General features: G+C 39.7%; 1 protein-coding gene across 2 annotated transcripts in view; it reads left to right on the plus strand.

Annotated features, from left to right (window-relative positions):
• ALDH1A2 (aldehyde dehydrogenase 1 family member A2) overlaps positions 1-16353 on the plus strand; it is a 195209-nt gene that overhangs the window by 168204 nt on the left and 10652 nt on the right. For both annotated transcript variants that reach the window (XM_032297324.1, XM_032297323.1), the window contains exons 8-9: positions 13913-14015; positions 15968-16152. In XM_032297324.1, coding sequence (XP_032153215.1) covers positions 13913-14015; positions 15968-16152 — 288 coding nt within the window. The remainder of the gene's footprint in view (positions 1-13912; positions 14016-15967; positions 16153-16353) is intronic.

Below are 16353 nucleotides of genomic sequence, written 5' to 3' on the forward strand. Positions count from 1 at the left end.
TTGAAAAAAAGCTCATTGTCACTGGTCATTAGAGAAGTGCAAATCAAAACTCCAGTGAGACACCATCTCAACACCAGTTAGAGCAGTGATCACTAAAAAGTCAGGAAATAACATGTTGGAGAGGATGTGGAAAAACAGGAATGCTTTCACACTGTGGGTGGGAATGTAAATTATTTCAACCATTGTGGAAGAGAGTGTGGCAACTCCTGGAGGATCTAGAACCAGAAATACCATTTGACCCAGCAATCCCATTATTGAGTATATACCCAAAGGACTATAATACATTCTGTGGATACACATGCACACATATGTTTATTGCAGCGCTGTTCACAATAGCAAAGACTTGGAACCAACCCAAATGCCCATCAATAACAGACTAAAGTGTGGCACATATGTACCATGGAATACTATGCAGCCATAAAAAAGAGTACATTTATGTCCTTTGCAGCGATGTGGGTGAGGCTGGAAACCATTATTCTCATCAAACTAACACAAGAACAGAAAACCAAACACTGCATGTTCTCAAAAGTGGGAGCTGAACAATGAGAACACATGGACACAGGAGAACATCACACACTGGGGCCTGTTGAGGGGTGGAGACCTAGATGAGGGATAGCATTAGGAGAAATACCTAACATAGATGACAGGTTGATGGGGGCAGCAAACCACCATGGCACATGTATACCTGTGTAACAAACCTGCATGTTCTGTACCTGTATCCCAGAACTTAAAGTATAATAATTATAAAAAGAATACAGTGTTGGAAGAAGATCCTTGATGCCTATTAAGGAACTCACTTATGATTCCTTGCTGTGGCCTAGAGTGGTGGCAACTCCTTCAGACTGAGTTTGCTGGAATGGAATTCTGATGTAGGAAGAAATTTCTTTGCAGAAAAATGTTACATAGTTTCCTTTGTTTTTCAATAGTTGTGCAAAGACCACCTCACCTACAGTGGTGAGGTTAGGGTACTTATTAAAATGCAGATTTCAGGAATCCACTCAAGATTTTCCAAGTTAGAATTTTGGAAATAAGTCCTGGATTTCTCATTTTAAGAAGCTTACTCAATGATTCTTACATTGATTCACATTTAAGAATCACGAGTTTGCCCATGCCTATGTCCTGAATAGTATTGCCTGTTTTCTTCTAGGGTTTTTATGGTGTTAGTTGTTATGTCTGAATCTTTAATCCATCTGGAGTTAACTTTTCTATAAGGCATAAAGAAGGGATCCAGTTTCAGCTTTGTGCATATGGCTAGCCAGTTTTTCTCAACACCATTTATTAAATAGGGAATCCTTTTCCCATTGCTTGTTTTTGTCCAGTTTGTTGAAGATCACATGGTTGTAGATAAGTGGTGTTATTTCTGAGACCTCTGTACTGTTTCATTGGTCTGTAGCTCTCTTTTGGCACCAGTATGATGCTGTTTTGATTACTGTAGCCTTGTAGCATAATTTGAAGTCAGGTAGGGTGAGGCGTCCAGCTTTGTTTTTTTTGTTTTTGTTTTTGTTTTTGTTTTTGCTTATGATTGTCTTTGCAATGTGGGCTGTTTTTGGTTCCATATGAAATTTAAGGTGTTTTTTCCAATTCTGTGAAGAAAGTCAATGGTAGCTTGATGGGGATAGCACTGAATCTGTAAATTACTTTTGGCAGTGTGGCCATTTTTCCGATACTGCTTCTTCCTAACCATGAGCATGGAATGTTTTCCCATCTGTTTGTGTCTTCTCTTATTTCCTTCAACAATGGTTTGTAGTTCTCCTTGAAGAGGTCCTTCACATCTCTTGTTAGTTGTATTCCTAGGTATTTTACACTCTTTGTAACAGTTGTGAATGAGAGTTCACTCATGATTTGACTATTACTGGTGATAGGCATGCCTGTGATTTTTGCACATGGATTTTATATCCTGAGACTGCTGAACTTGCTTATCAGCTTAGGGAGATTTTGGGCTAAGATGATGGGGTCTTCTAATTACACAATCATGTCATCTGCAAATAGAGGTAAGGTGACTTTCTCTTTTCCTAATTGAATACCCTTTATTTCTTTTTCTTGCCTGCGTGTCCTGGCCAGAACTTCCAGTACTATGTTGAATAGGAGTGGTGAGAGAAGGCATGCTTGTCTTGTGCCCATTTTCAAAGGGAATGCTTCCAGTTTTGGGCCATTCAGTTTGATATTGGCTTTGAGTTTGTCATTAATAGTTGTTATTATTTTGAGATACATTCCATTGATACCGAGTTTATTGGGAGTTTTTAGCATAAAGGGCTGTTGAATATGGTCAAAGGCCACCTCTGCATCTGTTGAGATAATCATGTGGTTTTTGTCTTTGGTTCTGTTTATGTGATAGATTACATTTACAAATTTGTGGACTTCATGACTAAATCACCAAAAGCAATGGCAACAAAAGCCAAAATAGACAAATGGGATCTAATTATACTAAGGAACTTCTGCACAGCAAAAGAAACTATCATTAGAGTGAACCAGCAACCAGCAGAATGGGAAAAAATTTTTGCAATCTACCCATTTGACAAAGGGCTAATATCCAGAATCTACAAAGAACTTTAATTTACAAATAAAAAACAAACAACCCCATCAAAAAGTGGGCAATGGATATGAACAGACACCTCTCAAAAGAAGACATTTATGCGGCTAACAAACATATGCAAAGAAGCTCATCATCACTGGTCATTAGAGAAATGCAAATCAAAGCCACACTGAGATACCATCTCATGCCAGTTACCATGACAATCATTAAAAAAAATCAGGAGACAACAGATGCTGGGGAAGATGTGGAGAAATAAGAACACTTTTACACTGTTGATGGGAATGTAAATTAGTTCAACCATCATGGAAGACAGTGTGGCGATTTCTCAAGGATCTAGAACTAAAAATATCATTTGACTCAGCAATCCCTTCTCTGAGTATATAACCAAGGGACTATAAATCATTCTGTTATAAAGACACATGCACACATGTTTATTGTGGTACTGTTCAATGCCAGTATTAAATGTTTGCAAACATTTCTACAAGTTCATATGTACTATAAAAACTATACAGAATTGCCAATTTAGTAAATCTCTGACAGAAGACAGGGGAACTTACAGGCTTGTGAACAAAGTTCTACTTTGATTGTATTTCTCAGAAAGAAGCTCTAGCTCATAAAGTGCAGCTATAAAGTAAGAAGACATTTCCGTAAGCCACACTGCATAAACAAGTAGTACCATAGCTACTCCTGTGCCACTTTAATCATTTGTAGCTAATTACATTTCTCCCTCACTCTTACTCTTCATATATTGGAGCAGCCCATGAACCCAAAGAGCCACTAACCAACTTTCTGGCTGTAAAAGAGAGATGACTTTGACAATCTTAGAACTAAGGTTTCTCTTTCATTCCATAAGCATTTTTAATTCCCCCACTGTTTGCCAAGCATTGTTGTTTATAAAGATGCTCTTGAGTCTATCCAACCATTCATCCATCCATCCATCTTTCTAGCACTTGGATGCTTACTTCACCGTATACACAAAAGTTAATTCAAAGTAGATCATAGGTGTAAATGTAAAACACAAAACTATAAAATTTCTAGGAAAAAAACATAGGAGAAAGTCTTTGTAATCTTATGTTAGGCAAAGATTTCTTAGACACAATACCAAAAGCTTGATACATAAAAGAAAATAAACTGGAAATCATCCAAATTAAGAATTTCTCCCTCTTAAGGAGAAATTAAGAGACATCCAAATTAAGAGACACTGACTAGGAGAAAGTATTTGCAAAGCACAAAGGACTTTTATCCAGAATATACAAACAATTTTCATAATTCAACAATAAGAAAAACAACCCTTGTCCCCAAAATGTGCAAAGATTTAAAGATACTTTACCAGAGAAGATACACAGTGCCAAATATGCTAATCAAAACATACTCAAAGGTTTAGAATTTGAAATTAAAACCACAGTGAGACAACACTATATACCTATTTGAAAGGCTGAAATGTAAAAGACTAACCACATCAATGTTGGTGAGGATATGAAAGAGTTCAAAGTCTTACACAACACTGGTAGGAATGTAAGATGGTACCACCATTTTGGAAAACAGTTTTGCAGTTTCCTATTCTACCACATAATCTAGCCATTCCATTCCTAGGTATTTACCAAAGAGAAAAGGACATATATGTCCATACAAAGATTTGTATGTGAATGTTCATAGACGCTTTTATTTGTAGTAGTTCCAAATGTTCATCAACAGCTGAATGGATAAACAAATTGTGATACAGGTAGAATATCCCTTGATCAACATGTGTGGAACCAGAAATTTTGGATTTGGGATATTTTTTCAGATTTTGGAACATTTGCATTATGCTTTCCAATTGAGCATCACCGATCTGGAAATACAAAATGTTCCAATGAGCATCATGTTGGTCCTCAAAAAGTTTCAGATTTTGGAGCATTCCAGATTTTTTGAATTCAGAATACTACTCAGCAATAAAAGGGAGTGAATTGATGTACATAACATGGATAGATTTCAAAATAATTGTGCTGAGTAAAAATAGCCAGACAAGAGTATAGATGTTGCCATTTATATAAAATTCTAGAAAATGCAAATAATTTATAGTGCCAGAAAGCCTGGCAATGTGGTGGTGGGAGTGAAGGGAAAGATGAGAAAGAGATTACAAAGGGGCATTAGGAAACTTGTGAGGGTGATGGACGTATATTCACCGTGAACTGTACTGATGGTTTCATGGGTAGATGGATACATATGCCAAGACCTATCAAATTGTGCACTTTAAACATGTGAAATTCATGTATCAATTATACCTCAATAAAGCTGTTAATAAAGATACATTAAACAATACAAATATTAATTCGTTAGAGAAATTATGCCATGTATCTCTTTGTTGTCCTTTTCGGACTACTGGCAGGAAAATTACATTCAGTCTACCTGATGACTTAATATATGATACAATGGTTGTAATCAAAGTAAAATGTATTAGAAATAAATGTCTTACATTTTGAAATAATTAGAGCCCAACAGGGAAAAAATAAGAGAATTTTTTAAAAGCTTTAAGGAAAGCAAAAGACAGTGAAAAAGACATCAGAGGCCAAAAAAAATAAAGTCCGACAACTGGTATGAAAAAAGGAGGCAATATTTCAAATTATAAATCTAAGAATAAAGTTTCATAGTCACTGTAAAGATTATCAGTTCTTATTTATATGCATAAAAGGTAGAAGAAAAATACTGAGCTAATGCCTCCCTGGGTAGGTAAGGGAAGAAAGTTCATTTCAGGTTGAAAAAATGGCATGGGCAAAGTCACAGAAATGTCAAAGGCATGTCTCATTTAGGGTTTTGCAAGCAGTCTAGTAAGGCAAGTATAAAATGAGCAGTCATAGGAAATGAAGGTGGTGAGAAAGGGAGCGGTCAGGTCATGAATCAGTCTGTCTGTTACCCTAAGGAGTTTGGACTTTGGTATATATGGATACCCAGGTAGACTTCACTCTACAGTTAGAAGTCTAGAGCTTAAAAGAGAGGTTGATAATTTAAAGCAAGCTATTTCAGGAAATCTCTTGACATACTGTGTTGATTCAGATGGGTGGATGGATGGATAAGATGGTTAGATAGACAATAACAGTAGTTCCTGGATCATGTTTTGAAGACTGCCCTGCCTCCAATTGAACTGCCTTTGTGATGCTTGCCTGTTTCAAGCATAATTTTTCGATATTTGTATGCATCTATTCCTGTACTCTGTTCTGTTTCACTGATCTGTGTGACTATTGCATCACAAATGCCACATTATTTTGAGTATTATAGCTTTATAACAGGAAATTTTTTATCTTCACAAATAAAACATTAGCTTTTAGGAATACTTAAAACCCTAAGTAGCCTATTGCAGTGTGGAGAGAGCAAGTTTCAGCTGTTTTTCCTGACAGAATCTACATTTGATACTTCTTTATCTCTAGAGAGGCTTGCATTTATTTTGAGGGGAACTAATCCTGTGACTTCTAGTTACCTCTTAGTTTCTTCTCTGGAATGACATTATTTGCAGACACTAGAGGACTTAAGGGAGAAAAGCATTTGTCCAGAGTAGAAAAGCCGACTTGTAATTTCCATATTAGCACTGGTGGATGGAGAATTTTCACAGGCTAATCCAATGATCATATAATCCTCAAACCCCTTTTCAGCTGTAGTTATTTACTACTTTATCGATCTATTCTTTTCTAACTTTGCAGGCTACTTGAGAAGTTGTATAGATTCTTCCAGAGTGAACATGTCACTTAAATGTGGATTTGAACATGGCTTCTGCTGTGATTACTCTTGGGAGATGGGACTTACTGGTATATCACAAAGTATCTGGAACAGTTAACATCAAAAACCTTATTTGAGGTGGCTGCTTTCCATTTTACTAAAGCAAAAGGGCTTTAGAAAGCAAACAACTTTACTCAGATTAAAGATGGGATTAATTTCTCCTTATGCAGCTAAATACATAAGCAGTACATGTAAATATTTCATAAAGGAATATAAAATAGTTCTTATAAACACAAGTCAATAAACAACATCAATAAAGTACAAGAAAACAGTTTGCATTTTGCTTGGTATAGTGTTTTCTTTACTCAGTTAGATTAACAAATGATGACCTCATCATTAGTCAACAAGATAGTAGAGAGATCATCAAAGCAAACTACAGGAGAGTCCAGATTGATTCATGCCAAACAAATGTTTGTCGCTAGCAGCTGTATTATCACTTATTCTAATTTACGCAGCTGGGGTTCTCCTTTCGTTTCCTAAGTGAGATAAATGTCATGTTGCATGATACAAGCACCATCTCTGCGGCTTGAGTCATAAATCAGGTCAGCTCTCTTTTAGTTAGCCTCACCCCTCATTGTAGGTGGGGGAAGTGGCTTGCTACAGTTTTAGCTATTTTTTAAAACAGCTAATAGGCCTTTTCTAAGGTTGTGTGAGTCCATTATTGAATCATTCAGCATTTTAATAAAAAATACCAGTTAGACTGAATGTCATGAAGATATTGAAAAAATCAGTTTCATGTGGAAAAATCTTTAGTAATGTAGGTTTTAAACTAGTAGCATAAAACTTCTCTTTTTAAAAAATTCTTAAAACCTGAGGACTGAAGAGTAAGAAAAAGTATAGTATAGTCTCTGCCTGCTGGATGAGATTCCATGATTTATTCTCTGACTATGCTATGTCAAAGATTCTGCAGTTAGATTACTCCTCAGAACGCAGGCTGAGTTTGAACAGGTCCTAAAGGTGTTTACCCCTTTAGCTCACCTAGTTAATGGGGCATAGAGTACTCTTGACTTGACTACTCCATGCTTCTTCCTTTCAAAGCAGAACAAGACAATCAAAACCTTGAGTTTTAAAATTTATCAGAAATATAAATGGAAGAGTCTCATGTGACAAAAGCATGGCTAAGTGTACAGGGCAGTTGATCTAGTTGGTACATGTTAGTGGTAGATGATGTGTTTAACTGTCAGAAACCTACTCAGCAAAGGGGACCCAATCCCCAGGGAGAAGGTCTAGAGAAGAGGCGGGAAAAGAGCCCGAGGCTATGTGTGCACATTCTGAGACCAGTCTTCTGGCTCTGCCACTCAGTGGGTGCCTGTTTGCAAGTCATTTCTAGACCTCTGTGACTCTTACCTTTTTTTTCCGATTATAAAATAGGACAATTCTTGCCTTCCAGGACTGTCATGAAGATTAAATAATGTTTGTAAAAACAAGTAGACAGAATAGGTGCTCAGTCAACAATAACATTAGCAGGACACGATGGCTTGTGCCCATAATTCTAGCACTTCGGAAGGTCAAGACCAGAGGATTGGGTGAGCCCAGGAGTTCGAGACCAACCTGGGCAAGATGGTGAGCCCTGGTCTTTGCAAAAAATAAAATAAAATAAATTAGCCAGGCTTGGTAGTGTGCACCTGTAGCCCCAGCTTTTCTGGAGACTACAGTGGCAGGATTGCTTGAGCCCCAGGAGTTTGAGGATGCAATGTGCCGTGACCACACCACTGCTTTCGAGCAATTTTCATATTCTGGCTCGTTGACTTAACAAATTGTTGAAAGTTTGTCTGGCCCTGGTGGCTCATGCCTGTAATCCCAGTGCTTGGAGTCCTCCTCCCTAGGCCTTCATTGAGGCCAGGAGTTCAAGACCAGCCTGGGCAACGTAGTGAGACCCTGTCTGTACCAAATATTTTTTTCTACTTAGCAAGGCATGGTGGCAAGTGCCTGTGGTCCCAGCTGTGCAAGCTGAGTTGGGAAGATTGCTTCAAATCAGAATTTTAAGGCTGCAGTGAGCCATAATCACACTACAGTTCAGCCTTGACAAGAGAGTGAGACCCTGTCTTAAAATCTTCTGTGTACATACACATATTTTTTAAAAGTCAGTTATTGTAGCGGGGAGGACAGCTATTAAACAAGCACAATGTGAGAGTTATGTACCAATCAGTGTGAGATCGGAGAAGGAACGCCAAACCCTGCAGGGAGGGTAGGGAAGGAAAGCTAGCTTTTCAGAGGAAGTCAAAGAGTTCTCTCTGTAAAAATGAGTTTTTCAAGTAAGCAAGGGTGGAAAGGCATTGCAGGTAGATGGAGCAGCTTATACAAAGACATAGAGGCATGTTTCAGGAAGGACAAGTGGTTTTGTGTGGTTAGAGTCGTGGCTGTGTTGTGTTGGGAATTGTAGAAAAGAAGGTTTAAACTGCTGTTACCACATAAAGGAACTGCTTAGATGCCTTGATCCTGTTTGTTTCTGGTGGAAATCTAGACAGATTAATTTGGCCTGTTATTTCAGAGTATTTCAGAAAGACAAATACCCAATCCCCATATTTTTGGCATTTCTATTCCCAACACAGTTGGAACCAGGAAGCATAACAATGAAACATTAAGAAAGGAGAAGAGGGAAGAAGCAGAGAGTAAATCTATTTGAGATTTATGAAAAGATTTACAGAAAGCAGGCATCTTTGACTAGTTTACTGGGATCTCTACTAAAGATCTATTTTTCTGTTTTTAAAAAGGTATTAATATCTCTGAGATGAAAGTCACCTTCATATGTATAATACAATAGCTCTGAATAGGAACTTACTCTAATATGAGTAATTAATAAAAAGAAAAATTTTACCCAACTTTAGAAACTGTGTTCAGGGAGCAACTGCCTTGAATAAAGAAGGCATGAAAAGCCTTTTGTATTCCTTTTTGTCTTGTATAACAAATTATTTTTCTTGCAAAGCCCCAAATTGCTTTCCTCTATATTGCTGCATTTCTATGAACATGATTCTAGTACACTGTGGCTCTTCCAGGGATACTCCTGATATCAATCTTGAAGCCTATTCAAACGAGGATGGGAGTCAGAGTTGAACTATGCCAACATTCCTGCTGAGAATTAGCCCAGTTTCATGATGTGTGAAGGAGTCCCCAGTTCAGTGCCCTTGCATGTTTAGGGTAAACAGAGCTGAGAGGCTCTGCAGGGAGTGCAAAGTTAAGAAACTGCATGATAGGAACGCTATCTCTTACTCTTTCATAATTGCTCTGTGCAGGGAAGCTAAAAAAAGATCAGGTTTTTCTATCATTCCGTGCAGCTGTGGTGTTCTTGTAACAAGCTACTTCTGCTTCATAAGGCAAGAAAAACAGAAGAATTGTGGACAGACTCTCGGAATGAGCAGGGTCTCCAGGAGTCCCATCTGTCTTTTTTAACTCCTTCAAGTAACTGGAGTACTAAGGGAGAGATTTGTTGCTTTGCCTGTGCCTTCATCCCATAGATGAAGAAACTGAGATGCAGGGGAAGGTGAAGTAGCTTTTCCAAATTGAAGATTCATTAGAAGTCAAGCCAGAGTTTGTAGTACCAGGTCTTCTGACTTCTGTGGGCCAAACTGTAGTCCTTAAGTCTTAATATGACTATCATTAGCCAGGTTGTCAGCAACCGGGCTGGAGGTATCACATAAGTACATTGTAAAATCTTTTTTGCTTGGAAGAAAAGATGTTGGTGAACTACAATTTTGACGTCTGTGCCTTTATCCTATTTAATTTATATTTACATCATTTATAGGAATTTCTCAAACTGCATGTTTACCTGTTTTATCTTACAAATTGTCAATTTTATCAGAATAGGACTTGGTGTTGTCAAGTACGTCTCTGTCAACCTGACTTTTAACCACTTGGAAGACCTGTGCACCCTTGCAGCCTCCTTTATCTTGCCATGCACTCCCACCTTCTGGACATATCAGGAGGGGCACGTACCCCTGAGGAACCACACTTAAACTTTTCCATTTTACAAGGATTGGTCAATCTTATGCCTTTATGTATAATTCATTCTTTTTTAGACTTTCTAATCCCACAGACTTTGACTTTGGAAATGCATGGGTTATAAGAAAGTAGTGAAGAACTATAATCTGTTCAGCTCTAATATTAGATAAGACCCAGATTTTTTTCTTAGTGGACTGCAAAGGCACATTTATTTAACACCTGGTAGGTTTACATGGAAGTCCTTTTAGCTGTGAATTCCTTGTTGGTAAGGGACTATGTCCAATACTGCACCTGGCACACAGTAGGAGAACTATGAATATGTGTTGAATGAGGAACATTGGCAAAAGCCAGGGTTTTTTAGGAGTGTTCAGTCCTGAGGCCACTTTAGATGGAAGTGGTTCTCCTATAGCCTAACACATCCAGTTCTTTCTTGAAGTGCAACTCGACCTTCTTCCAGAGATGAAGTGGAAAGGCATTATTCATCTGAGACTTGCCTTGTGGTGTTTAGCACAAATTTGGTTTCTGAGGAAAGGCTGGCAAAGCATTGATTCAGGAAAAATTATTCTTAGGTATTTTTCTCTGATGATTATAGACTGAGTGAAACTTTTACTTATGTATAGTTACTGTCGCCATGAAAATAATCACTGGCCGACATTTCCAGTAGCAAAAAATAACCTCTAAAATGGTCTGATGAATATTCGGGAGTAGGGCTAACAGAAATATAATGCCAGCTGGGCCAGCAGTGTCTGCCAACCCCAAATATGTATTCAGCATCTTACTATGTGTAAAATCCATTATTTTTTTGTTGTTGCTTTTACTTATTTCTTTAATATAAATCTGAAGGCAGAGTTAAGTTTTATAACTGATGATTTATGAATATTATGTATACAGGAGGTGCTATTCCTACTTTGGAATTAGCTTGGAGTGCAGGGTTAAGATTTTGGTGGTATGTGGCACACATTAGGGCTCAGTAAATGTAGAAAACAGAGCAGAAGACAGACAGAATGCTGGGAGGAAGGAAGGGAAGGAGAGGGAGTAATCCCAGGCCTGGGCCCTGGCATCAGCCTGCAGGTAGTCCAGCAGTTTCTGTCGTGAACCTGCTGGGGAGCCTGGTGACGTTCATTACCTACTAACTTTTAAGTTTGCACATCTCTAAAATGAGACAAAACCTACTTTGTAGGGTTTTTGAGAGGCTTAAATAACAATGTATATGAATATCTAACATAGACTACTCAATAAATAGTAGTTTAATTTAATGAATAGTATGTTGGCGATTTCCCCTAATTGTCTTGTTGAGAAAGCACTTACCTGTTTATCTTCCTGGACTTTAAAATGAGTCCACATCCGTTAATTTGGATTCCCCCAGAGTAGAGCAAGCAAGCACAGTGACATTCCTCAGAAGAGCAAGCAGTCACAGATGATGGCATCCTCAGGGAACACCCCGCCCTGGGTGCTGGCATTTAGTCAGGGGATTGCTGTTTCCCAAATTGCCCTTCAGTGGGAGTTCCCCCTCTTACCAGGCATCTCAGGCTCCAGTCATGATTTTCACCATTACAGAGGGCCAGATTTTCATTCCTTTTGTGTCTGCCTATTTTCTTCTCAGAGGAGCATGTTTGTATGAGAACAGGGCCTCTCCCGAGCCCAGGTCTTCCTAAGGTTCTTGCCTGGAAATGGAAGAGACGCAAGCTGTCAAGGGTCAGGGAAGGGCAGTCTGGCAGGTTAGCCACAGCTCACCCATCAATTTTCAGGGCCAGGTGTTAGCATTTTACAACACCTTGGTAAGTAATATTTTCAGCAAATCGAGAAACTCTAGTTCTGCATCTTTCATAGACATCACTTTTTCCCTCCAAGGTTAGCTTTTCTCAGGATGGGCATACATTTTCAGAAATTTTTTACAAGGTACGGCTAATTAGTAATACCGGAGACCAAGGGGAAGTTGGAATTTCTCCAGTGTTTTTCTGAAGGAGTTAACAGCATACGCAGTTTGGGAGATCAAGGGAAGACCTGCTTAGGAAGGTCCAGAAATCTCCTTACCATCACCCCCATTTCTCTCCATTGAATATGGAAGAAAAGGGAGGCCCTGGCTTCTCACATTTGCTTATGGTTAGCATGTCTGCACACTTAACAGTGTGGAAGGCTGCTTTCTAAGTGCCACATATGGTAGGTAGACCACTTACTCCTCAGGACAATGGAACTCTGAACTACACAGTATTTTATTCCTATTTACAGAGGAGGAACCAAGGCTCAGAGACAATAAATACATTTCCTAAGCTCAAACAGCTGGTAAGTGATAGAACTGGTTAAAAAAAACAAAACAAAAAACTGTGGGCAGCCTGGCTCTGGAGTCTTTTCTCCTACCCAGGGTCCTCCACTGTCTGAGAGGTCCTTAGTCCTACTGGAGGATATCAACAAGTGACTGCAGGAATGGAAAGTAAATTTAGCATTTCTCTTCCACAGACTTTTAAAATATTTAATTTGCAGGAAAATTTCAGAAACAAGTAGCATGTTTTCATCTCTACAAGACCAAATTGCCTGTATGGTGACTCTGCTCTGCATTTTCCATAAAGAGACCTGTGCTTTCCTGCAGAGTCCCACCCTTTTGCAGGTTAGATTGCCAGGGAGCATTCACGGAGTTGGAGTTGAGCTTGCAGGATTTTACCAGGGATCCCTGCTGAAGGGGAGTGGCCATGGGGAAGTGGAACTGACACTGCCTCTGCCAGCCCGCTGGGTCATCATGGAGTATATATGGTTCCTCAGAGCCCAGTCCTGTGCTGGGCTGAAAGGGCAGGGCCTTTATACCCCTGCCACCACCAGTGGGTGGATATGGGCCACTTGGAAGGGGGCATCCGCTTGGGCAAGGGAGCTCTTTTCTGCTGAGTTGGACCCTGAAGAAACTGACAGCTTCAGGCTCTCTCCCAACAGCACTCCCCATCAGTAAGGTAGAGTTCTGCCTTGAGCAGGGGCTCTAGGTGGTGGATCTTTGTTTCCATTCTGACACTTTCATTGCCAAGGTGCGTTTACTCACTGGCAATTGCTTTTTCCTAACTCAGCCTCTTGTTTACTTGGATTCGAGAAAAAAGACATTTACAAGACTGCAGAAAAAGAGACAGATTCTCAACTGTCTTATATCCTTTTACTGTAGCCCTAGCCAGTGGCAAGGATATAATACTGATAGTCTCTTTGAAGCATGGAATAAAAATCAAGCCTGGCATTTTGGGAGATACATGAACAATTTGTTTTACACTCATGATATCTTTCAAGTGGCACCAGGTGGCTTTTTTCTGGAGCCGAGTCCACAGCTAAAGACCGCAATGCACTGATGCAATGCACTGATGCATGCATCTAGTTACATTTTGCTTGCCAGTTGCCTTTAGTGAAATCTCTCAGTGATTAGGATTCCAGATAAAACTCCCTTTTCCTTATTCCTTCCATCATGAAACTAAAGCTGTCTTCCAGTTGACTCCAGCATGGACATTAAACTGCACCCTACTAACTTACATCTTGTCTACCCAAGTTAATGCCAAGAGCTGTCCCTGTGTCTTTTCAGTGGGTCGTTTTGCCTTTTAGGGTTTGTTACTGTTGCATCCCATTGTTGCCCATTGTTGCCCAATGCTGCCCCATGCTGCCATTGGCCAATGACTATCTCAGCTACAGGGTGTGTAAAACCTGTCTCCATTTCCTTTCTTTCAGGTTGGAAAGCTTATCCAAGAAGCAGCTGGAAGAAGTAATTTGAAGAGAGTAACTCTGGAACTTGGAGGGAAAAGTCCTAATATTATCTTTGCTGATGCTGACTGTAAGTCAACTACAGGTCTCATGCATGAACCAGCACACACCCTTTGGTGCCCTCTTTTGTGTCTCCACTTTTGATAGGACACTAGCAAAAGATCTTTGAAGCTAAGAGCAATCAAGAAGATCTCCTCCCTCCATACCCAGAGCTGTTATAAATAATATATATATGTATAAAAGAAGATTTCCTCTAAGGAGAAAATAGTTTGATATTGGGGAAAGAGCACTTATCAACTGATGACTGAACAATTTGTTTTCTAGACACTAATGAGCCATTTTGATTCTGTGATATTGTAGAATAGGGTGGATGACATCAAGGCTTGGTCAGTGGTGTATAGTTAAAAGAGCAATGGTCTCAGCTGCCGAGCACCTGAAAGATGGTCTCTCTGCCTAGATTCAAGAAATCTGTAACTTTTCAAATGTGCCTGGTGGCTGGTAGATCATTATAAATAAATAGTAATTCACCAGCCCTGCCAGCATTTTCCAGACCCACAGCCCCGTCTCTGTGTAGTCAATTCCAACCCCTTTCTGCTGCTCCCATGACTTTTAATTTACGATGACAGTACACATAGGTCACTTCAATATGAGTAGTCCTAAAACTGAGATGATTCCACCTTGCTAGTAGGACCTTACAGAGGCTTTGAGCAGTAACCTGAGAAACCCCATCTCTCTAGGAAAGATGCCACCTCCGCCATTCTGCACAGATGTGACCTTTCTGTTTTTGAAAAGCCCTCCAGGCAAGGAGAGCTTTACCTGGTAAAGTGGTGCTGCTCCCATGACTTTCAGTTATGACGACAGCACAGGTAGATCAGTTCAGTATGAGTAGTCCTAAAGCTGAGACGATTCCACCTTGCCAGTAGGACCTTGCAGAGGCTTTGAGCAGTAACCTGAGAAACCCCATGTCTCTAGGAAGGATGCCACCTAGGCCATTCTGCACAGGTGTGACCTTTCTGTTTTGAAAAGCTCTCCAGGTAAGGAAATCCCAAAATCTCATTCAGTGATTCTTTTTTTCGCTTCACATTTTGCCAGGCAGAGCTGCTTTCCCAATTTTACCACCAGAGAGATCAGAATACAGAAAGCAGATCACTTGAATTTCAGCTCCAGCTTGGAATTTGTACAGTTCAGCTTTAGCTTTATATTAGTTGTCAAGAGAATCAGAATTCTTATGCCTGTTCCTCTTGAGGAGTAAGTACTCTATCGGCATAACATTGATTGATTCGTTTTTCAGTCAGTCAGTTATTTAGCAACTAATGCACATCGAATCAAGCTATTTTGAAGTATAAGATATAAGAGATGAAAATAGAAGAGAGAGCATATGATTTTACACAATCCTATGTCAATCTAGAGGAAATTTAGTGTCTTCAAAGAAGACCCATTGGTGGTACAGTTTAGTGTCCCAAATACTAAACATACAGCTACAAGGCCCTATAGCTTAGGAGTCGTAAATTGGCCAAATACAGAATATAGACATGTCTACCTGTGTAAACATCACATTGTGTTTAAAAAAACAAAAGCTGCACATTAACATATTGATCTCTCTGAAAACTGGAAAGATCTGGAAACCTGGACCTCATAATTATGCATGACAACGATAAAATGTGGTGGCTTTCTTAGACCCTCCATTACATTGCTTTACCACGTGGCAGATTCATACCTTTACCTTGTATCCCTAGCCCTGTGGTATATTGGGGTTTGAGACTCCTGTTACAGATGAGGTTCAGTCCTTCTATTTGCAGAATAAGAAAGAGACCCAAAGAAGTAAAGTTGTTCAAATTCACATAGCATGTCAGGGTGTACTTAGAACTAAAACTAAGTTTCATTCCCAATCCAGTGCTATTCATGGTTATGTCCTGCAGTGAACACATTAGACCTGGGGCTTTGGAGGGGAGAGGGAGGTTGCTTCATAGACAGGCCCCTCCCCAGGCAAACCAGTGAGAACATGGCTGTTTCCTCTTGTAGTGGACTATGCTGTGGAGCAGGCTCACCAGGGTGTGTTCTTCAATCAAGGCCAGTGCTGCACTGCAGGGTCTCGAATCTTCGTGGAGGAGTCCATCTATGAGGAGTTTGTGAGGAGAAGCGTGGAGCGGGCCAAGAGGCGCATAGTGGGGAGTCCCTTTGACCCCACCACTGAGCAGGGTCCCCAGGTAGAAAAATCCTAACCATTCCCTTTGTTTACTTAGTCCTTGACAGCACAAAACTGGACACTCTAGTGAGACCCAACAAAGCAACATCTTCCTTTTCTGCTGCCTCCCTTATTCTCCACCCTGTCTTGCTGGCTGGAAATGTAGCCAGAGAGGGATTGCTCATCTCTTATGCTTCTCTTTTCCCTTTCTAAATTTTATCTT

This window comes from Sapajus apella, unplaced genomic scaffold, assembly GCF_009761245.1.
Source record: "Sapajus apella isolate SASKATOON/1434 unplaced genomic scaffold, GSC_monkey_1.0 scaffold37, whole genome shotgun sequence".
Lineage (NCBI taxonomy): Eukaryota > Metazoa > Chordata > Mammalia > Primates > Cebidae > Sapajus > Sapajus apella.